General features: G+C 38.6%; 1 protein-coding gene across 3 annotated transcripts in view; it reads right to left on the reverse strand.

Annotated features, from left to right (window-relative positions):
• Nucleotides 1-25283, reverse strand: part of COL4A6 (collagen type IV alpha 6 chain) — a 137317-nt gene that overhangs the window by 81813 nt on the left and 30221 nt on the right. For all 3 annotated transcript variants that reach the window (XM_054839500.1, XM_054839499.1, XM_054839498.1), the window contains one exon: nucleotides 7208-7291. In XM_054839500.1, coding sequence (XP_054695475.1) covers nucleotides 7208-7291 — 84 coding nt within the window. The remainder of the gene's footprint in view (nucleotides 1-7207; nucleotides 7292-25283) is intronic.

The following is a 25283-nucleotide window of genomic DNA, read 5'->3' on the forward strand; positions in this document are numbered from 1 at the left end:
TAAATCTTGGCAGTTGTTAAAAAAAGCAGCTGGCATGTAAGTTGTTTAACTTAACTATTACCTCATTTTCTCTCAAAATATTGCCAAAACTTCTTAATGACAGTGAACAGATGGTCAACATTTTTCAATGTTATAGATAATCCTCTTCCCAAATCAAATGATGGCATTTTATCTGTTTAACCAGAAGGGGATTTGAACAAGAATTAGACATCATTTACATATATTCCACAACTGGTATCTACTAAGGCTTAAAAAGTACCGCAATATTGTCAAAATTGCAACACATCAAAACAAATTTAAAGCAAAGTATAGCTCTTACATTCCCATTTGTAGGAGAAGAGTCTGGTTGCTGGCTGATTGCTAGTACTCAGAAGCCTTGGTAGACAGCAGCCTGCCTGACTTCCAAAACTGCTGTGCACATTCAGTTACGCTGCCATCAGTTCACCTTAGAGTTCAGCCTCAGGTATCACACAATCAGCTGGTATAGAAAGAAGGATGAGGAAAGGAGAGAAATTGGAGAGGCTGATGAAGTCTCTTACGTGAGGTAGACATGCACAAAAGTCCAAGGTCTTTCATCTTCGGATATGATTAAAAGACAATAAAAAGTCACAAAAAGATGAAAGCAAAGCAGGTCAGGACAATAGTTTATAACCAGTATTTCCAGCCACCAGTCACAAAGGAGACTATAGATTCTTCTGCTGTAGCCAGAAGAAAGTGACATGAATTGTTGATGTGGAGACAGGAAGGAAACGGAGTTAGAGGTATTGTAGAGAATGTCAGAACCTGGGACAAGTCAAGGATGGCACGTAAGACAGCTGATTGACTAAAAAGATGCTGGTGTTGATAGCAGCAAAGAGAACAGGAGAAAAAGGAGGACTTAATTAAAAACAGGACATTGGCTTCTGGCACTGTTGCATCTAAGGTGACAGTGAGACATTTGTAAGGACATTTGTACAGGTCTGGTGGGACGTACCGCTGGTGGCAGAAGGAAAACAACTCACTATATTGACACAGTGAATGAATAAATAGAAAAATAGAAGACAGGAATGGTGAAAGCCAAAGGAGAGAAGAGTACCGAGGCCTAGCATGTCTACCAGATCCAAGCCCCTGAGGTTTGGATACAAAACTTAAGTATTTTCAGGGACCACAGTGCAGTAATTGGACTGGAGGTTGCCTACAATGCAAGTGGAAAGGAAGAACCTACAATAACAGTTGGAGAAGCCTGGAGGTGAAATCAGATATTATGGCAAAACATACGTGTAGCCTAGTCCAAATTTTTGGATTCTTTCGCAACAGGAAAAAAAAAAAAAATTGGCTGTACTTATTTTAAGAGGAAGGATCCTGGAGAGAAATCTTTGGGTGTAAGTAACAAGGAGAGAAAGCCAGGAAGCATGGCTTCACAGATTGTTTTAAACTGGATGATGGAGAACTCACTCTAGCATTAAGCGGCATTTTGTTCCCACCTCAATTATCTAACCTCCTTTTTTGAGTTCACACTAACTAGAGAACTAATTCCAAGTTCCTGTATATGAATTTAGTGCCATTTGCTACTGTGTACTGTCTTGCTTGACCAAGCTTAAACATATTACAAGAACCAGCAGTTACAACCACTGTTAAACGGCCAACATTTCTCAAGAACTACTATAATGCAATAATCCCTCCTTCTCTTGGATATGGAAAGATCTTTATAAAAATAATGATATAATGATCCCAGTATTACCTCTACCAGACTGATTATCCACAGTTACTACACTAAGACAACATTTAGAACTAGTCATATCTTGGCGCTGTCAGTTTGAAGGAAACATCAACATCCCATAGTCTGGTTCAATTTTAATGGGTGTAGTGGGCCAACCTGCAGGCCATGGATATTGAAATGGCATCACTATGTACTACAGTGCTTGTCAAGCCAGGTAGTAGCAGCCACATAGAAACAGAGAGAAGTTTGAGCCAACAGCTTAACAGAATTTTGTCTCCAGCAAACATGTTTGTGTAAAACACTTCTGCAAAAAAAAATTCATTTTGTTGAGTCGACACTTCCAAAGAAATTGTGTTTCATCAGGATATCCCTAAACTGTTCCAATTAGAGTGTTTAACCATCCAAAGCAGAATTCAGCAAACATTATTAAAAAATACAAGTTGTAATTATTACAATTTCATAGCAAAGAAATGTCAACCAATCTTCAACTAATTATCACAAGAGAGGCACTTTGTACACCCAGTATTGAGTTGAGGGGATTAATTCCAGACAAAAGTGAATCTAAGATCTCTTGCCAATGCGACATTAGTTTATGCTAGATAACAATTAGATTAAATGATCCAAAGTTCTGACCTCAGTTTACGCTGTTCAGTACATGGATGTTGGGGATCTGTCTATCTTTTCTAGCTTGTTTGATCTGCAGTAATTCTATCAAAAACTCTTTGATTGCCCATAGATAATTTACACTACATTTACTATCATCATTTTAACTTCAGAGAAAAACTGTGGAATCTCATGTGTCTCTGGGTACGCTAGCCTTTAATTCAGATAGTGACTGCATTTTTGAGCAAAATCTCTCAATCTTACTCAATCCCTCCTACTTACTGCGCTTTGCTTCACATTGCAGTGTAGTCTTGGAGTACAAAAATAGGATTTGAGTTGGAGATGGGTTCCATGGCATACCTGATGCACTCCACTGTGCACTTCACTTCATGGGACCAAACTCAATTTAGTGTGAAGTGTCCACCATGTCCTCAGAACCCACTGCCTCCTTCCGCAGATATACTCCTTTCCAACCACCCCAGTTGCTACAAATAGCCTCTGTGTGGATTTCTTCTGAGACAGGAAAGAGATTCTATAATGCCATTAATAGCTTTCTAATTGATTATATCATCACATTTTAATGGGCTTTAAAGAACACGTGATGCATAAGAAATATATAGGTTATTTGACATGATCACATATCACAGGAAAAAATTAAATATAATTGGTAACATCAAGTGCTCCCAGTTTACAGCAATTCTAAGCTGTAAAAGCTGCCTGGGACACAGTTTCTGATGTGTAATTTGTGGAGCCTTGGAAACAATTTCTAAATTTTTTACGTTGAAATTGTTTTTTTGGTGGGGGAGGTGAAGACAGGACTTAGAATGAAAAAATGAAAGATTAGTATCATCTGAAGAGCTCCAGCACATGTTGAACAAAATTTAAAACAAACTCTAATATTGTTATAAATTCCAAGATAAGTGAACAGGCATCAGGAGAAGGTATACATGCAACAAGGACTGTGTCTGCTAGTTTATCTTTTTGAGTGTTTGAAAGTAGATGACAGTATATAAAAACAAAAAAGCCAACACTATCATAAACACATGCAAAATGAGCTGCAGAGATGAAATGGTGCAGGCTGTCTACTATTCAGTGCTTCTTGAAACTGTGCAAATAAGGCAAATGCCCTCCTGGTTACTGCTGACTTATCTGCACTGCATTTCTAGCAAGACAGCCATTAATACAGCATGAAATTTTCAAAGGGCATTATCCCTGCCCATAAACCATGGATCAGACAGTGAGAAAGCGGAATGAAAAAACAAATTTTTAAACACAATAATTTCTTCTGACAGTCCCCAAAATGTTCTAGCTGTAGATCACTCACCTGCACTGGAACTATACGTATTAGAAATCCAGCCTTTCACTAGATAGAGACTGGGATCAGAATTTACATTCACTTCCTCACTTCAAATTATAATTTAATACAGTTGCTTTTCCCACCTCCCCTCTTGTGCTTCAGTTCAATATAAACTGCTTTTTCTACCCATCAGTTGTTGTTCTGAAAGAGGACTGTATGTAAGACTTGTATGCAGAAGTGGGTTCAATAAGTGTAAGTTTGTGTTCAGACTGTCTCCCTTCCCAAAAAGTGCACCAGGGTACCTCCACTGTCACAGCAGACTTCCTTCTAAAATTTGTACTAGTTGGACAGCTGGTATCTCAGCTGGCCAGAAGAACGGGAGTAGGGACACACAGATTTAGGAGTCCCACAAATTCACCTAGAGACTCCAGCTGTAGGTAGGGGCTCTCATATTCTCTGTGACACTACCTGGCATTTTCTTTGCATAGTATTATTTTAGATTTCATATTAAAATCAGTATAAGTTCTAACAATGCAGTTTAGGTGAACTGAACAACCATATCCAAAATTCCTAGATTTATAACTGGCCAAAATCAGTTCGATGAGCTTCTGCTATGACATTTACTCTTAAACTGTCATTTGACATGTAAGCTTAACTAGGTATCTTCTTGTGCACTTAAGTAGCAAGAGCCACAAACGCAGTTTAGTCTTTTCATTTGACCTCTGAGAAACCCTCCAGAAAAGTCCTAGCTGGGACCTTTCGGTGAAGGTAACACCTCTCCGCTAAGAACTGGACTTCTGCACAAATCACTGGACTGTTACCCATGAATCTTTATGAAATTGGAACTGATAAAGAGGGGAGAACGGTTGCAATGCGGCCCAGGAGTTTTGCCATTGAATTACATAAAGCCAGGCTTTTCATTAACTTAGTATTAGATACAAGGATCAATTCTGAATCACTGGCTAATATGAAGGATGCTTCCACAGTAGATTTCTTCTTGTGCAGGCTTCACAGTAAATTGGATCACATTAAACTTCACTGAATAGCCTAAAATGGGTACCAGCTAGCATTATGGCTTTTCAAAGTTAATGCAAGCCATTGGAACAACTAACAGAAATGAAATTTTGCTCCTGTAGATGTGCCTTACCACTCTGCTAGAAGAACCCCCTAAGTGACTCCGAGACAAACACTGTACCACCCTTCCTTCTAAAAAGAATCCCAATCTATTCCACAAAGAGTTGACTCATTTTATAAAGATTAGTCTTCTACCAAGCTCCATCTTAAAGATAAGGAGGTTATACTTGTTTTCTTTTTCTTTTTTTAATATCTTGCACATGCACTAACAGTCTGTAGCAAAACTAAGAACATAGGGACATGGGGGTTCTACATGTCTACATCCCATTTCTAGAAATATCTTTCACTAATCAGGCAGTGGGACTTAGGAACTTTTGACATTTTTATTGCCTAAATAAATTTTTTAACGTATCTGGTCAGAAACAAGTTCATCACAGCTTGATACAATCAGAAGTGCATCCAGAGAGGAGGACATTTAAGGACACTGCCTATATTATATTCATTGAGCTGTCAGCTTATTGTCATTTTTCTTCTCCTTTTTAGCTATTCCTTTATTTTGAAAAGAAAACTTAGCTTTATTCAGATCTGGTTAATTGTGCAAAATTGACAGCTGAACATTTTTTTTAAACAAAATATGGATTCAGGGCATTGGCAAAGTCCCATCTCCCATTTGCCTGTTCTGAACTTAAAGGTCTTGCAGAAACAGAGTAGCAGCTAGGCAGGAAGCCAAGGAATTAGCCTCAGGCTGTACAGTCACCTCCAAGAAACAAGCTGTGCTGTAGGATACATAATCACATCATCCCCTTTCCCAGTTCAGCCAGTCACCTCCTTATCCTCTGGCATGGCAGGACTCCAGTAGCTGCCTGCAGATGTCCAAGAAGGGCTCAGTATGGCTTGATGGAAGTAGTGTTGTAAAAGGGAAAGATTACCACTTCTAGCAGAAAGTTTACTCCACGGACAGTTCTCAGTAGGACGGAACACGTGTTTGAAGGACTGAAAATGCCTACCGATACAGGTCACATAAGAAAGAAGCTAAAAGCCAAATGAGTTCTCAGGTCAGCAATGAAAACAGCCTAAAATCTTTGTGACATCTTAACAAAAGAGATGCCAAGAGCTCAAACTGCAAGGTCAACAGTGTTGTGGCCAGTTCAAACAATCAAGTTGAACCCTGGGAATGTAAAGAGACAGAATAATGATGCTCATTACTATCTAAAGGTCAAAGCATTTACAGGATATTGTGTTCCAGAACCAAACTAGGTCTGTCCCTTACTGTATCTAATCACAAAAGGTGTTGAGCAATTGGCTTTAGCTCGTATTCTAGGTTATGTTGAGAACTTCCTTGCAGAGCTCTTCTGCTTATCTGTTTAGACATGTTTTCACCCTGCCACATAATGATTTGAAAGAATTTTTCTACTTCCAGAGCAAACACATTATCAGTTATCAATTAAGAATTCATGCTCAAGTCTATCTGCAATTAGGGAAACATTTAAGCCCATGCTGACAATCATTTCTAAATAGCAACATTTTCCTAAGTTCGGTCCTAGAAAGTGATACCTTGAATTTACCCATACTGTGTCACTGAAATACACAGGAAAAAAAAATCAGGATTGCTACTGTTTAAATAAAACTTGATTTCTTTTGTTTTCCCTCAGAGGATGATTTTTCAATATGATTTCAGCAAGAATAACTGCTTTATTATACAAGACAACTAGTATTATTTCCCTTCTCCTTAAGCCCTTCTAAGTAAATTCTTCAAGTATCTATAATGCAGCTCTTTCCTCCTTTCATCTCCATAAGCAAAATCTATAAGATTCTTTTTGATACGTGTTAAAACACTTTAGAGACCTTAAGAGAACATATTAAGTAGATGGTGTCTGGAAAAAAAAATAAACATTGTAACTGAAGGCAGAGTGAAGTCAGCAGCTCTGCGTTACCCTAAGATAGGGAACAACCAGCTGCATTAAGATGAAAGTTATAACCTTTCCAAACAATCAAAACAAATTAAAGATTTTTACAGAAAACTTGCTTAAACGTTTGGTTGCTTCAAATGCAGACTTCAGAGAGAGAGGCTTTAGCTAAACAAAAGACTTTCTCAAAGGGAAATGCTTAAATTCATTCAGAGTTATTGTTCCTTCACAAATACCAAAGTCAAAAACACTTCCACAAACAGAAGCTATTACAGTAAGGACTGGGCAAAATATGTACTGGAAGCTCATAATACTTTGATTTTCCTTTTTAATTGTCGTAATCTACTTTAAAAAAATCTGACTTTTTTGAACTAGGGCCCAGATCACATAAGGAAGTAAGATTCCATTGAAGACTCATTGCAAAGCTAGCAATTTGTAAACCTCTGGAACAGCTTTTGAAAATCTTGGCCAGGGACATTTGAAAGGCAGCTGGTCTTCATCATTTCCCTTGTTTCATGAGGTCATTAGATTGAGAATTACACATATGAACTTGGGATTTATTTATTTATTTATGAAAAGATTTGTAAGAGACACAAGGACTAGTTGTATTAGTGAAAACAAACTTACCCGTGCACCTTTCTCTGGAAAACATTTGCATCCAGCGCTGCAATCGCGGCCCCCACATGGCCCACTGTAAGACTTCTTTCCACCCTATTTAAAAAAAAAAAAAAGAAGGAAGAAAATTGAATTTCATAACTATTTGTCAGCTGGGGATCTTCTTTAACTAAAACGCTTTGTATCAGCACTTTTCACCTAAGTTAGATTTGTTGCGTGAATTTGCTGGGAAGTGGCAAAATATACTTACATTTTAACTTCTCCATAATTGGGTCATTTTCAGAATCACCAAACAGACAGAAAAAGTTGGTTTAGAAATCCTTTGAGAACACGTGAATTTACACAAGTTGGTGCTATTCTGCAAGGCAATGAGTGCTTTCTAGACTACCAAACCCCATAGAGCTAGATGATGTTCTGAGATACCCCATAGACTATTAGACTAGGATCACAATCAATGATTAGAGCTTGTGCCTCAGCCATCCTGCATACCCAAATATCTCTACATCAATGAGAACTACCAAGACAAATTTAATTTTGTAGTCCTTGCACATTTCTAAGAGCAAGAAGCTGCATCCTCTGAGCCACAAGAACAGAGAAACCCCTGGATGAAAGGTGGCATTTTTAACTAAGAATAGACATGCAAGGAAGACAGTAGGAAACCACTGTGGGTTTGGATTTAATCTGAAAATATATTCTGAATTTGCTGCACTAGCATTAGTTATTTCAAGGATAATTAAAATATTTATGTAAAGCTGAAGTCCCCATATCAAAAACTTAATTCCCAGCTAATACAGATTGTGACAGTACATGAAAGTCAAGTACATTAGTTTAGAGAGTTTGACCCACTCCTTCCCACACTCAACAGGCTTGAAATACCGGGCTGCCAAAAGCCCTGCAACAGTACTGACAACACCGTAACAGTCCTGGAAAAAAAGTTCAATTTAGCATTGTAATTTAGCCACTCACTAAGAACACCACTCTCTAAGGAAACTGCCTTTCACTGTCAAGTATGCTCAGGTACAGTCCTTAGGCTTTGGAACTCTGAATGGAATAAACATTTAAGCTCCTCATATCAGCATCACCAAACTAAGTGCTGAAACAAGCTCAGACTAGAACTGAACATTTCCTTACTAAAAGCATTCACTGAAAATATTTCTAAAGCCTTTAAAATTTCCTGACGACATCTGTCAGTAAGGAACGTGAAAAATGAAAGGCAATTCATGCAAATTTCTCATGTACTTTTGAACTTCTTTGCATCAGCTTTCTCAAAGAAAGTAACTAGTCTGACATCACTTGATAAGTTTTCTGTTAAAAGTAAATAAAAACCCCTCTATACACCCTGGTTTTAAGGCAGCATAGCACAAACAGGTACTAACAAAGAGCCTTAAATACAACCTCCCATACTTCCCCAGCCTGAAGAAAGCATTATCTCTTGCTGCAAAATAGTCATAACAACCTTCAAGCGATTCTAAGAGGCATCAAGAATTAAAAAAAATAAGCAAACAGTACTTTTGCAGACTTTTTGGCAGTTTTGTTCAGATGAGACCTTATTAGATATGGGGCTTTTGGACTACTCATTAAGATCCCATGGTAGGATCTAATACAATCCTTGAGCAGAACAAAGAGTGATACATCACAACAGAGGTCCCATAACAGGAAACACAATGCAGGCAATTCTGACCCTAGGCAGCAGGAAATAAAACTAAGTTTAATGCAGTAAAGGTAAAAACAAAAATCAACCAAAACAAAGAGGAGTAGAGAAATTGCATCTAGAGGTTAAATAATAGACTGTAAGAGCATCTCCAAACTGTCTGCTCAGACAAGGAATGATCAGCATGAACCTGAGTCTGCAATGTACATTGACAAGGGCTCAGTACATAAAAACTGGTTCCTGTCTTAACAGACACACTGCTGAGAGGTCATTTCTGATCACAAGTATTCTAAGAAGACTTAAGAGTGAAGTGCACCCAGACACACCTTTTGTCACGATTATACGCATGTTTTGCAGTGGAAATTTGGACTCATTATTCTTTGTTCCAACAGTCATTTGTATGAGCCTTTGGGTGCTATGGTTCTGTTAATTCTGCTTGCCTCCTAAAAGTGAGTAATAGCAAAGAAACTTTATTTCATCACAGGTCTGGGCTCCTCTAAGGTCACTGCCTTGCAACAGCTGCTGACTCGGAGCACTGAAGCTCACCTTGTTAGAAACCACCCCCATCTCTGGTGGCACTCAGGTCCTTCCCAGTGGCAGGGGACTGGACAAAAAGCAAGGATTCTTTCCAGCCCCGCTGCTTGTGCTGCTCCCCACAGTGCTGTGGGTTAGTAAATCTGGTTCTAGTGAAAATCCCACTGAACTCAAAAGAAATCTTTCCATTGATTTTATTGGGAGCTGGCTCAAACTCTCACTGGGGTTTATTAAAAATTGAAAATATGTCCCTATTTTGTGTAAAATTGTGTTCACAATGCATTTCTAGGTTCCTTTTCACAGCATGAGGAGTCATTTTGCTCACTTGTGAATGAAAGCATTTGAAAAGGAAGCAAACCAAAGCCAGTTGGCTCCAAACCAGGTGTTACATGTCCTAAGTATTTTATTTAGGGGAAGTGGCTGACATCAGACACTCCAAGGCTACTTAAATAGCAAACAGCCATGTGCATAATATTTATGAATACAAGTCTAAAGGCTGCATGTAAGATTCTAGACCACAGTGTTCTCTTCTGAATAGCTTTAATACATTTTTCCATTCAAATGTATGAACGCATAGGTCATTGGAATTATAGATTGTAATCCGAACGCGTAAGCATGGGCCCTTCACACTCGTTTTGTGCATGCATTCAGGGAAGAGATTTTTCCAAGTGCTCTGACATATATTTCAGATTGATGAATATGGCTCCTCAGAAACAGTAAGAATTACAGAAATAAGGGTACTCATTATGGTGGTAAGTGCCACCATTCAAACAGAAATGAACTAAACTAATTTCATCGGCTAGAAGTAAACCAAGGTTTTCAAAAGAGAAAATATAAACATAAAATAGTAGCACCCTTAAAAAAATACATTCTCTGAGATTTAAATAGCCATAATATACACTGAGTAACATACATACCGATTTTAATTGAGTTTAATTTCAGGCTTATGTAAGAATCACTAACATTTCATTGGAGAAAAACCCATTTTATTTAAGCAGTATTGATATGAGTGAGAAACCATTTTTAAAACGACATTCAAAACCAAGAGTCAGTGTAAGAACAATTGTCCTCTCCTGCTTCTGGTGTACCTCCATTAAGCATTTACGCACAGTTGATTCATTTAGACGGAGTGCCATTTGAATCTTTCCATTGACTTCAGCTTGTTCTGGAGCGAAGCCAAAGAGAGTAAAGAACCCTAACAGCTGTGATGCCACAGGAGGTGTCCCAGACTCACGTTCATTCCAGCTTCTCCAGAGCAACACACAGGACCACAGAATAGCTGCAAATTATCTTGAAGGCCTTGCCTGCAAATCCAGAGAAAATTGTATCTGCAGCACAGGCAGGAGTAAATCAACTGACACGATTTCCAGGAAGAACAGCTCAGATGCATGAGCTGGGGCCTAATTTTGCCTCAAAACTTCTGCTCTGTCAACTGCAGAAGACTTGAAATCTATTGACTGAAGATACTGATTTGAATCAGCTAGGAGGGTGAACCCACAAGCCAGCAGGGAATGTGATGAGGGCATGCTTTGGGAAAGGAAAGCAGAAAGGTTAAAAACATCATCTTTAATATGAGGAAATTAAAGAGGCAGTGGCAGTAATGGGAAAACAAATTGGGAATTTTTAGAAAAGAATGGATTCTAAGGAATGCCAGCATGCAAAACTGGAGGATGTAAAGTACACTGAAAAAAAGGCACGCCCATGATAAAAGAGGAAAAAAAGATGATGACAAAAAAGTTGATGATGATAAAACAGAAAGAGATAGAATCTCAGACTTGCATAAAGAGATATGGCAGGGATGAAATTCCCCACACACACCCCCAGATTTATTTCCAGTAACTTCCCAACTCCAGTTAAGGACTGCTCTGGTCCAGAGCAAAATCCTAACAAGAAACTTCATACTCAAAAGCTGGAAATGGAGCATAATGAAAACTTCTGCAATCTTCAAATTAACATCTTTCATACAGTTCAGGATCCTATATGTGCTGATGACTAATAAGGAAATTAGGTTTACAGTACCAGATATTCAGACAGCCTTGCAAAATTTCACAGTGAAAAAACTAATGAAACATAATAGCTCTGTTTACTTCATGAGCTATGTAATGCTCTTGTGTTAAGCTTACTCTTTTTAGTCTTCATGGCCTTTAGGAATTAAATTCATTATAACATTTTCTTTGTCTATTATTCTTTTAGTTGTTGTATTACAGAATTTAGAGCCCAGTTCTGAAAACACTTTTCCACATGTTCAACTCCTCCCTCTGAAATCAGTAGATTCTACTTTGCTATGCATGTGTTAATACATAGTTGCCTTACTGACATGAAAGAACTTCTTCAAGGCAAAAAATCCTTGAAAAAAAAAAAGATAAACCAGGAACCACAGCAATCTCTGCACTCGGAAATGGCAGTGTGACCCATCGAAGATAGCATAACATGATGCAGCAAATGGTTTCAGTAATTCTTTCTAACACAAGGTGTCACAGAGCAGAAATAAACTGACAGTCTTGCCAGTTAGATTCAATGAAAACAGTTGCTGGGATTTGTTTGGCAGTGAAATATTGAACAGGTGAGAATAAAATTAATCATGCCAGCAAAACATCAGATAAAATGAAAATACAAACACATTTTTTCCCCATGAAGAATATCAAGTGCCTGAACTCCTTTCAGCTTTTTTCTTAGTGAGGTTCCCCAAACCTTTACTTGCCCTGTCTGCTCAGGTTTTTTTTAATAGTATTAAGAGCTAGGTCAAGCCTAGGAGCTAATAATAGGAAGGTTTTTTTCAAGCTGGGGGGTAGGTAATCAATGGGAAGCAGCAGATGAGAAATTCCTGAGTAACTACAAAACAGAAAGATGATACCAGCCTCTGAGCAAACTGCCTCACTTAAGAACTCATCTTTTTCAGTCCACATCATCATACTGCCTCAGAGCTTTACATCCATCCAAGAGGAAAGTGACAGCAGAGATATTACTGACATAGTACAAACAAGAGTAAAATTTTAGCTGGAATTCAGTGCACAGTTTTTGTCACTTTCAAGAAAGATGAACTCTGCACAGGCACAGAGCTTGAAAACCCCTCTGATTATAAATGTGTCATTTAAGAGCCTGTCAGGGACGGAACACTGGGTTGCCTTATACTAACTAGTTAAGAGGAAAGAACAATGCTGGCGCGCAAGAGCAAGTATGTATAAGCTTCCATAAATACATGCAGGAGAAATTAAGTTTTTAAGCAGAAGGCAACATCCTTCCAGTTATAAAGGCAAGAGACTTAACAATTTTGATGAACTAGCAACCCCTTTCAATGGAGATTGATATGACACAGTGGCCAGTCACAGTACGATACAGGACTCACTGACTGCCACTTTTCCTTTGTTGCTAAAGCATTTCATGCCAAAGCATCACCTTCCAGTCCAGTTCCAGCCATTAGCACCAAAAGTGTCTAGAAGGCAAAGCAGTGGAGAAAAAAAAAAAGAAAAAGAAAAAAAAATTGGTGGAAACTGTCCTCAAGGTCTCCACTTTCTACACCTACAAATTTCTCCTATGATTTGCTACATTAAAATCTGGTGTAAAATTGTGACAAGCCTGAAAAAGCATTTTTCATTGACTAACAGGATTAGAGTGTAAAACACACACACTCAAAAGTAAGAATCTGTAGAGTTTAAATACAAACTCATAAACCACATGTAAAGGCAGACTTTAAGCCCTTCTCTCATCCTGAGTACCACCTTATTCTTCTTACAGTCCCACGGGAATGACTGGCCTCTGAACACTGCAGCAGTAAGAATGTTACATACTGGTTAGTTGATGTTAACAGATTTGAATCTGGCTCTGACAGCTGTCTTCTGATATTTTTCAGTTTTGTTGATAGGATTACACAAAGCTGTAGATACTTTTTTTTTCCTGAATAGTCTATTAGTCGAACATGTAGTTAAAACCAGACAGTTTATTTACAGCTTACATGAGCAAGGACACAACACAAAGCCACAAGCTTATCTTTTACTGCACAAAAGGTCTTTCAAATGGAGCTATTAAACGTGAATTTGTAGCTAAGATACTAATTCATTTTAGGGTTCACTGACTTCTTCGGTTAACCAATGTCCTCAAACGTTTTCATTCATTTCATAGAGCTGGCAAATATCTTAACTGGCAGCTGAGACTAAATGATAGTTACTAATAGAAACCAACCCTCCTCCAATTCAAATGACACATGAGGTTACAAAACTTGGAGGAAATCCTGGCCTAGAGAAACTATAGGGACAAATTCTGACTGAAGCAAATTCCATCCCATACCCACTCCCTGCTTTCATTCCTGCCTGTGAGACAGGAGCGTTGTTGCTTTGAAAATTAGATTTAAAACAAAACAAGATAAATGTTCAAGGTCAAATCTTTCACTTTATACACACAGCAAAAATGAACTGATGTCTTTCAAATTCTAGAAGGGTTGCCTGACTCACATTTTTTGAGGAAACTTGCATTTCTTATCTGTTGGATGGAATTTGGAGATTGCAGACTTTTCATTCATTTTAGTAATTTTCACTCATACTAATAATGTCATCAATTTCTGTGAACTCCCCTAGTAAGAGTTTCCAGAGTACAATTTTGCCTATGACAGCTGCCAAGTATACTATTTATTATTTTATTTATACTATTGATTATATTTGGGGCATACAAATGGCCACAGACCTCATTACACCTGTTAGCAGGTTAGAAAATTCATAAGCAGAGAATGGGTGATTACCTGCTCTGCTCTTAGACAGCTTCTCACTTTATCCTTAAATGTCCCTGTGATACATGTAAGATTTCACGCAACCTCAAAGGTATGCATATAGCTTGGAAACAAATTTTCACGAACAGCTGCATTCATTCATTCATGGACTGAAAGGACAACATAATTCAAGCTACACTTCTACTTCTGACAGTACCTTGCAAAAAGCTGTGTAATAGATGAAACATGATTTTTTTTTTTTCTCCACACAGCTGAAGTTTCCAGTGTTGTAGCCAGTTTTCAAGTCCAATTACGGATATCAACCTCTCATATTAACATGGATCTTTTAGAGCCATCTTTAAAACTGTCTCATCTTTTCTAACCGGTTGCCAAAATGGGAGCACAAACTTCAACAACTGTAATGCATTTGCAAGCAATATAATGTTTCACTTTCAAAAAGAAATCCCTGATAATTATAATCCTGTAGAAGACTCTTCTGCAAATTCACAATGAAACTAGCCATTCCTCTGTCAAACACTCTGAACCTTTTCTTTCTTTAAAGTAGGAAAAAAAAATTGCATTCAGTATATTTTGTAAGGACATTGCTTTCCAACAACTGAATCTTCAATCCTGCTTTTCTTTACTCAACATCTACAGAGTTCTGTTGCATGAGAAGTCACTCATTAAAGACATTTTTTTGAAATGGTATGAAGTAAGGTTTTGGTTTTGAATACAAAAGCTTTTCACTGAACTGCAACAGAAATCAGGACAATAGTAACTTAAGTAACTTCATCCATTTCAACCAAAATCCTTGTCCAGAGGCTTATATAACTGAGGTGAATATAACAAGTCCTTCTATATAATTTTATTCCCTTTCTACAGTTTTGCATTCATTCCAGATACAGCTGGGTCAGTGGACAAGCATCGGCCCTGAGAGTGACTCAGCTCCTTCATCCTGTAAACAATTCTGACAATTAAAAATTCTAGAGAAGGAAAATCTTCATCAAAAGTCAAGGGAATGCTCATAGTACTTATCAGCAAAACATGTCCCAGAAGGTAAGCTGGAATGCGTTCATTGTGATTCATCCTCCAATTTTATACACAACACAGACCACCAACTTTGAAAATGATGCAGAAATTATATGCATCTTATTTTCAAATGCATCATTCCCCAAAGCCATCTGTTAAAACCCCCTTTTTTAAATGAAAGTTCCAGAGCTGACAATCAAACGGTAAAACCAAAGGAAAACATTGGTAGAAACCGGCTGCGCTTTTAGTGATGCTCTCGGCAAAATGCTTATGGATTAAGAAGCAAGGGAGGGAGCTGCATCAGACCTTCCACTCCAAAACTAACTATTAATCTCTCTCTGTATCTTTTGGATTTGAGTCAGAGGGGAAAAAAAAAAAAATGAATCTCTGATTTAACTGCTTACTCTGATGGAGTTACACTAGGGGTCAATATAGCCTTATGTGTGGGAGACATATGGTATAAGGATGTTTGGTGTCTCTCCTGGGGAGCCAGTGAAGAGTGCGATGAGCACAAGGAAATGCATAGCTATGAACACGAGTGGAGCCTCTTAACAGAAGTGGCTCGAGACATTTTTGCACTCAATTTGGTTTGCAGGCTCGGCTGACTCAGCCAGCATCAGAACACTGTGTAAAACAGAGATGGAAGTTGTAAAATGGGATCTACAGCCTGTTAACCATTGCTGCACTTGAACAAACAACACTTGCACTGATTCTAGTCAGGTTCCTTTTCCTTTGCTATTCTGTTTGTCAAAGAAGTACAACTTGTGTAACCATCCCTTCCTGAATACATCACCAATCTTGTGCAAAAGAATGCTGTTGGTTTCAATTATTTTTACATCAGTTTCTTCCACTAAAGTCTCATTTTCTCTCCTAAACAAAGTAAATCAACTAGTGGCAAAAGAAATAGGCATAATTCCCCTAGTTCTGCTTTGTTTCAACTTTGTGCACGTACAGTACACGTATCAGCAGTATTCTGAATCCCTTTATTAACTATTACTTTATTTCCCTAACAAACATGTGACCTTCCCAAAAGCAAGGCTCCACGTTGCTATACACTGTTAAACACATCTTTAGTGAAAAAAACATTGAAAGACTCAATTCCACAACGTGTTAAGATCCGTGCTTAATTCTGATGACCTCAATGAGACCAAAGAACATAGCTGAATGCCTTACTAAACAGAAATCAACTTAGGCACATACTGGTTCTCCTCAGCGAAGGCCTCGGAAACAGCCCTCAGGATAGAGCAATAGACCTGAGCATAGAGCAACCCTGAAAAAAAAAAAAATCAAGAGTACGTGTTACCTCTCTTGCACAAAAGATAAGAGCATCCTTGATTTCCCTCAGATCCCATGAAGGTTGTCCTCTGACCAAAGCAGTACAACTGCCTGCCCTTCCCTGTTAGGGATGACTCTGAACATGACATGGAAAGAAATGGAAAACCAAATAGCACTATTACCTCTTCAGGAATAATTAACTTGAAAAAGGTGCAAATACCTTTACTAGCATAGCAGAAGCTCCAAAACACAGAGAGGGAAGTGTGTGAAACTCTCTCTTTTATTTGACACGTTTTGTGTGATTAGCCCAAAGGACAAAATAAGCTGTGTAGATTATTCCATATTTCTTCCTTGTCAGGATAAGGAAAAGGTTAACCTCAGCACTGAATACCCAAGTACACACGTTTCCATAGACATTGGCAATACCTAGACAGCTACTTCTCTCCACAGCAAAGTGACAAAAATAATCCATTGCCTGACCACCCTCACAGGGAAGAGTTTTTTCCTAACTTCTAATCTAAATCTCCCCTCCTTCAGCTTAAGGCCATTCCCCCTTGTCCTGTCACTCCGTGCCCTTGTAAACAATCCCTCTCCAGCTTTCCTGTAGGCCCCTTCAGGTACTGGAAGGCTGCGATAAGGTCTCCCCAGAGCCTTCTCTTCTCCAGGCTGAACAACCCCAACTCTTTCAGCCTGTCTCCATAGCAGAGGTGCTCCAGCCCCTTGTTCATCTTTGTGGCCTCCTCTGGACAGCTCCATGTCTGTCTTGTCCTGGGGACCCCAGAGCTGGATGCAGTACTGCAGGTGAGGTCTCGCGAGAGCAAAGCAGAGGGGTGGAATCCCCTCCCTCAATCTGCTGGTCACGCTGTTTTTGATGCAGCCCAGAATATGGTCAGCTTTCTGGGCTGCAAGTGCACATTGCCATCTCATGTTGAGCTTTTCATCAACCAACACCCCCAAGTCCTTCTCCTCAGGGCTGCTCTCAATTCATTCTCCACCCAGCCTCTATTTGTGCTTGGGATTGCCCCGACCCATGTGCAGGACCTTGCACTTGGCTTTGCTGTACACTTCATGAGGTTCGCACAGGCCCACCTCTCATGCCTGTCCAGGTCCCTCTGGACGGCATCCCTTCCCTCCAGCGCGTCAACCGCACCACACACTTGGTGTCATTAGCCATTTTTATGCCACTAGTATTTCCAGAATACGTACACAGAAAACCTTCTGTATCCCTCCCCATGACGTGGTACGTGATAAAAATGCCCAGGACTACTTCAACACCTACATTATTTTGAAAAATAATTCTTATTACATAAAAATTCGTATTTTGGAGAGGGAATACAAGCACTCTTGTTAATAACTGCAGTAAGGATTCCAAATCTGCTCTAAATAGCCTCATACAATGCCTTGCACTCAAATTCCTTGTCGTATTATCAATAGACACTGATTAAGAAGCTCTAATGTCTCATCCTTAATTACCAGAGGACTACAGTTTTAAAAAAAGAAAATGAGTGATTAAAAACAGGGTTTACTTTAAAAAAAAAAGTTCCTGTAGCAAGAAATCATTGCTGCTTGGAGTCTGTCATAAATAATGGGAATTATACACAGATGGGTTGGGCATTTCTATTTTACACATTATCAGTTAGCTCTGCCTGTATCTCAAATTAATGGATACGGCAGTGGCATTTGTCTGCTCAGGTTACTAATACACCTACCCCAGACTAAACTTCTAAAATAGGATGGCGCACATCAGCTGCAGACAGGGTGGAACCAACTAAGAACCACTCCCATGTGCATAAATGGTTTAGTTAGCAAAGTATTATGGCCCACAGGCATAAAGTTTACCCAGCTTTTCCAGTTCACTTACAATATGAGAATCTACTCATTCTTCTTTTTGGGATGGGACAGATAAACAACTCAGTCAACTCATTTTCTCTCACTTAACCTTTCATCCTATTTTTTAAATAGAAGATCTACATCACAAGTTATAAAAGGACCAAAATGCCCAAACAGCTGAAAGTCTATACAATTATAGTCTATCTAAATAAAAACATGCGCAGCCATCTCCTGCAACTGTCAGAAAACTACCTGTTATAGTACCAACATGATTAATTCTTTAACCTCTGTCTCTATAGCTTCACCGGTTTGCTTTATTTCCCCATTTAGTCATTTAATCTCTATTCACCTTGTACTCTGTGATACTGCAAATACGAGCTGGCTTATACCTGGATACCTCCTCACTAATATCCCTGGAGGTTTTGCCACTGACTGAAGCACAAATAGACTAAATCCATTGCAAATAGTACAGTGAGGCATCCCACTGTGTCATGTTCATCCAGTTTTCTAGTAAGGACTTACTACATCACCTCTGGAAAGTACCAAGCACATTGCATGTTCCTGGTTAATAAAAATCACAAAGCAGCAAGGAAAGCACTTTGTGCTCCACCCAAAAAATACTTCAAAGAGTAGCACCACTGAGAAATTGCTCTCCTTTGGGGGAAAAAGATGTCTGCTACTCTTATGTTTGGTTTGGACACTGCACAATGGGTTCTTGTTGTTAACTAACCTTTGGGCACCATAGTAGTAAGCATAATTAAGAAAAATTGGGGGTTTTTTAAAGTAAACATCTTTGGAGCTGTTCCTCTATCCTCTATGCTATTTCTAGTATACTATTGCTGTTTTCAGGGAGTGGACTTACCAAGTCAGAACATGTTTTTCTCCCAGGGACGTGCAACCATCAACTCTTGGCTGCTAACTACTTTGCAATCTTGATTGGTCATTTACCCTTTATCGGAAACTTAAGATGCCACCAGATCAGCTGTACCATCAACGAACGTATTGCACTAGCATAAATGTCAGTGAAAAATAGTTTCTTCATGTTAAAATGAAAAATAATGAATGGTGCATATAGTACGTGCTTAAAATTTTATATATTCCTGCATGCACCTTAAACTGAGCAAACAAAAATAATAAAAGAGTAAAATCACACATGTTCTTCTGTACCCTATAACTCCACAGAAGTAGTTTCATAAAAGGCCCATCCAAGCAGCAAATGCAGTCTAAATGCCCTTTCAGGTCCAAAGGCTTCCCATTTAGTCCCTAACAGAGGATAAATCAGTTGGTAATTAAGAATTTTCCAATACTATGAAAATATCAGAAATACAAAAAATAAGCAACAGGTGGAAAATCAGGAAAAGTGAATTATGCTAAAAAACCCAGGAGTACATGCATTTGAGATATCACCATGCAAGCAGGCTTACATAACTAAACATGGATTTATTAAAGTAATTCCTTTTTCTAGCCACAGTTGTAGACAGTAAAGTGACTTTGATGAGTCTCTCTATCATACTGATGATAATAACCATATGTTTCTAAACACACCTTATCTATAAAAGCACGCTTATCTCAAAGTCCTCTACACACACAGTGGTGGTCCTGCAAAGCATTTTTCAAACAAGCCATCTCTGGGAGGAGACAGGGAGGGCAAAAATTTTATCTACTGGAAATACTACATTTCAGACATTTTTTTCATTCCATGTGCAACAAAGGTTAGGAAAAAAAAATCCTGAAAAATCAGTATTTTCAGGATTAAATAAAATGGATGTTTTTAACATTGGAAAAAGAATTCTGGGCACACCTTTTGTACTCTGCAGCAAGGCCTAGGAGCTTGGGTTTCAGCAGCATGTGAAACCAAAAGCCTGGAGGCCCAGGCTGCTGAGTGTCTGGGAAGACAGAAAAGCACGCAGAGACCAGGCAGGTTTTTCATAGAGAAAACTTCCTTCCCAGCTCCCATCTACATCAACAGATTCCTTGTGGCCTTTCAAGCTTTACCTGAGCAGCATTCCCAGTGAAAAAGAGGGTTTTTTAAACCCATGGGGGCAAATAAAACAACTGTCCAACAACTGTTGCTTTCAGAGAGACAGCTCCTCTTGCCATCTCAGTCACCCTATTCTAGCTTTGCTTTCATACAACAGCTCTGTGGAGACTCGAACCTGGGCCCTGGAAATTCAAAGAAGGGGGCGAGCCAAATTTGCAGAGGAACCTTGAAATGCAAGTGTATTGTTTTGCACTTACTTCTGCTCTATAAAGCAGCAATGGCATAACCCCTGGAAAAAGTTCCTGGATCCTATCTTTGAGCCTGGACATGTGTGCAGAACAAACATAGCACCACAGTCCACAATTTAAGAGGATCACTCAAGACTTCAAGGGAGGACTGTGATGTATCTAATGAATCCAAGGCGTTAAATCAACCAGCAATTTTCTTACTACAGAATAAATCCACTTTCATCATACTTACATACAGCACATAACGTGCACAACAGGATGTTGTGTTTAGTATTACAGCTGTTAGTTCAGACTGATTTTCTGGGCTGCCCTTCTCATTTCACTGAGACTTTGGCTTTGCAAAAGAAGGCAAGCAAACTGTCCTTTCATGGTAAAACAACCCTTTGCAGCAATTCAGCCAGTCAAGCCCTTCCCTGCAGGGCAGAACTGATTTGCTGAGATTCCTCTCCTGTCTAACCGGCAAGTACATTACTACTCGGTTAAGCCAGATGTAAATTAGACAGCAACTTGAGAAACCAAATAAGGATGTGTTCCACATGTTGGAGAAGACCATGGCTATCATGCTAGCTCCTCTTCCTAGTGACACTGATAAAGGAGAAGAAAGGAAAGGAGAAAATATAAACTGAGTTAAACAACTATAAAATGTCAAAAGAAATTTAAGTAGTTCTATTGTGTACTCATATTTAATTTATTGGTTAGCCTATTTAATTTCAAGTAACACTTCTAAGTAGAGCGGATGTCTATTCATCAACTGTGGATGTTGCAAACTTCTGCCAAGACAAAATGTACAATCTCCGTTACGGATAATCTTACCTGTCTGGAACAGGAAAAGACAAAATGCCTTTATAACATTTATCTAGATTAAACAGATCAGAGGAGGTATAGCTTGATGCAGTATTTTGACAGGATGAGAGTATGTTTGCTGAGGAATAAGTACTGATTAAATCTGAGACAATGTGTGCCACAAACATTTGTACTAAGGAAACCAAAAAAGGACAAAGCAGAACTGGCAGAATAAATGTATCATTTTATTTACAAATATCCTATTTTTTAGTGTGTATCTAGGTTACTAAGCAGGCTATTAGCTTTAGAACAATATATTATAAAACATAAACACAAATGTAATGGTTAGCACTGGATAAGGGAAGGAAAAACTGAGACAAAAAGAAACTATTTTTAGCAACAGTTAAGAAAAATCTGAAAGGATACTCTGTTGAGACATCATTATCAAAACTCCACAAATTGAAAACAATGCAAAGGATTAATTTCACCTTTTAATTTTCTTTTTTTTTTTCTGTATATATGTAACTTTTTTTAGATTGTTTCCTGTATTATTCTATATGGGGTGGAGTGGGTCGGAAAACAAGGCTTTTGTCTTCAGATTGTCTTACAGACAAGAAAAGGCATATAGTAAGCATATGCAACATCAACTTTCAGATGTCTTGTTTGTCATAGAACCTGATATGAAATTTGAAGAAATATTTTTTTTCAGTCTTTACTAAACCATGCAAAGGAAAATCTGTCATCAGAAAGACTAAAACTATCTACAAAGTTAGATTGTGGAGTCTGATGCAATTTAGAACTGAAATGCCTACTTAATATAATCTCCAGAACTCTTTTTTGCCAAAGGCATAGATCTTTATCAATAGGTGTGTGCCCTTGCAAGCAAGGTTTGAAATGGTGACTTGTTAAAATGCTTAACCCTCTAATCCCCGTATACCTACTGGATACAGTACTGTCTAAGTAAAGACATACTGCCTGGACTTCTCATAAGTGGATGAAAAAGTGTGGCTCAGGAAGTAAAAGCAGCTAAAATGAAGTCTCAACCAATTAACATAAAGAAATAGGCAAGGCTAAGCAATTAGTTGATTCTGGAACTCCAAGCAAGTAAGTATGTTTACAGAAGTTAGTTTGTAAGATAACAAAGTTATCCTGCAAGAACACACTCATTCTGTTTAAGGCATTACCTTGCCCCAGCTTCCCTGAAACCCAGTAGAGCTAATAAAGGACAGATGTCACCTAAAGAGGGAAAACCAATGCAGTGGTAAATAAAAATCACTAAATTTCACCGAAATTAACATCTTCTGACCTGCTTCTATAAATCCTCTCCCTCAAGCAGTCCCTCAGGATCAACTGCATTATTGTGGAGAGTTAGAATTGCTCAAACATGGAGGACTTGGAGGGTAAGGCTTTTCATTTAAGAAGTAGTTGCCACTATATTCAAAAGAAGTTTTGCTAAAAAAAAAAATTAAAAAAAAAAGTTACTGCTCAGAATGGACACTGTCATAGTGTACTATTTTATGGAATCAGTACCACCAAAAAACTCATCTCAATCTTTCAAGATGTCCTGAATGGTTATTAATTTGAGTGTATTAATTTGTTCTTAGTTGTTAGGCATAGCATAACGGATTACCCGCACTACACCCCTGCACATACAGCACCTACCAATGAGACTCAGAGGTACTCTATATGCAATGTAGAAAGCAAACTACTGAATATTCTCGGTAATTTAATATCCAACCTTGAACATTATCACTCAGAACAGCAAACCAAACAAGTGTAGAAGGAATGAAGATCAGTGCTACAAGCAAAAAATGTACTGCCTAGTTATGCAACATGCTAGCTAAGCACAGATGTCTTCTGAGAAATTAACACCCACACTATTCCAAACAACTTTTTTCAAGGACTTTGCCAACTTAAGAAGCATTTTTTTTTCTATTCTTTTGGCTACTAGCATCATAATAACATGACAAATATAAGAAGAAAGTCTAACGGAAGAACAAAAAAAATTTCTGTATATTGCTTACTAATTTCTCCTATGTGTTTTTGTACAGCCTGCCTCATTGTCCCATGTTCTTTCAGTGTGAAACTTTAGGACATAAAAATGGAACAGACTACAGAATTTAAACTGGAAAGCAAGATAATAAAAAAAACAAGTGACCGCAGACATGAAAGGACCAAACTTGCACACTATTTCAAGTTGTACTGTTTTAAGAAAAGACTACTCCATTTTTTCCTTAATTAGTAAACTGGATTCTAACTTTTACACTGCCTCCAGTTGAAAAATATCATGGTTTGTGACATGAACAACAGATGTTCTTACAATAACAGGAACTGTTCTTATTGACACTGGGCCCACAGGGACTAGTCCTACAAAATCCTGAGCAACCTGTAGAGATTCAATGAGACGAGAACACACTCAGCAATTCAAGGACTATCTCAGAACCAATAGAAAATGTGTCTAACACAATATAATTGAAATATCATTATGTTTTACTAAGTGCCAAATTGATATGCACTTGTATCGCCCACCCTGACAGCCCAAGCCTGTCATTCCCAGCACTGAACTGGAACTGGGCAGCACTGCCGGACTTCAGCAGATATATTCACAGTGATGCTACACTTCTTTCCCCAGCAGGATGGTTTACTGGCTTGGTGCTGGCACCCTGTCTTCATATCATGCCACCCCATCTCTAAACTCTACCTCTTCTGGACTGCCAGGGAACGTGGCACAAAGACTCATGCATGAGTGGAACCACAGGAGTCAGTCCGGGCCCAGGCAAAGTTCACTTGAGACCTGGCTCAAAGCTGGCCATACCAGACCAATCTGGTCTCAGCCAGAATGAACCTCCCAGTTCAAGAGACAGATACACATTTTCAAGTGCTACAAAATCAGAAGGACTTCTGCAATCGTCTTGTACCATCTCCCAATTTAATTCCTGTTTGAACCACAACGTATCTTTTAGGAAATCATCCAATCTTGATTTGAATATCTAAACATGAAAGTTCTATGACAGGACTAGATGCAAAGTGTTTTGATTTTATCAAAATGTTTGTAATTTCCTGTACAAAAGGTCAACAAAAATTGGTCCATTGCCTCAAATTCCTTGAGTTCACTGAATCAGCATTTTTTGTCAGAAAAGCTATTCCATCTAATTTTTTTAACACAGTTGTATTAGTATGTTGATATGTATTGAGAAAAATGTGAATGTATGCATAGTTTTATTAAACAAGTTAGCATCATCTTGCTTTAACTGTGTGGGCCATGAATTACCATCAAAAGTACCTCTTCCTTTTTCATCTAGGTAACTCCATAGTACTGCTGTGCATTTTAAATTCTAAGTTTTAACAGAGCTTTACTTGCTTTACTTGTACTTAAGCCTACCAGCATGTAAATCCAACATCAGCCTTTCTGCGTTACATAGAATAGAAACAGGGAGTTAACAGAATTTCTGGTTACCTCCCTCTTTCAACCAAGGCTTATCCCAAGACTTTATTTTTACTCCTTGAATTTCTTCATCTGGTTAATCAAACAGGTCCTTCACTGGCCTTTAGTCCAACCAAGGGCCGCTCACAAATCACCTGTGTTAATTTGCTGAAAAAGCTTCTGAGATTACAAGCAAGTATCATTCACGAAGAAAAACATGCTGGTTCCATGGCAACATGAAAGTCAATGAGCCCACCTTGAAACCTGGAAACAATGGGCCCTTTCAGAACACAGCAGAGGGGAGGGACCATGTCTTATTGAGATGTTGGGTTCTTTCAGATTATTTGCCAGTGAGCGCTTTTTTTTTTTTAAAGGAGAAAAGGCACACTGTAAATTAGATTTTGGAGCCTATTACCAAGACACTGTTAAACTCCCCCCCCCCCGCAATCCTGCTCCAAAAAGCAGCAGCATAGACCACAATGAAAGCCACCCTTGCAGCCCTGTCACTCGATTCAGGGTATTCACACTGAACAGCCATCTGAACAGGCTTAGTAATATTTACATGCATTGCAATTTAGGAGAATATTTCGAGACTATGGCTGGTCATGGCAGCCTGCCTTTTCGTTTTGATTTT

The sequence above is a fragment of the Grus americana genome, chromosome 12 (genome assembly GCF_028858705.1).
Source record: "Grus americana isolate bGruAme1 chromosome 12, bGruAme1.mat, whole genome shotgun sequence".
NCBI classification, from domain to species: Eukaryota; Metazoa; Chordata; class Aves; order Gruiformes; family Gruidae; genus Grus; species Grus americana.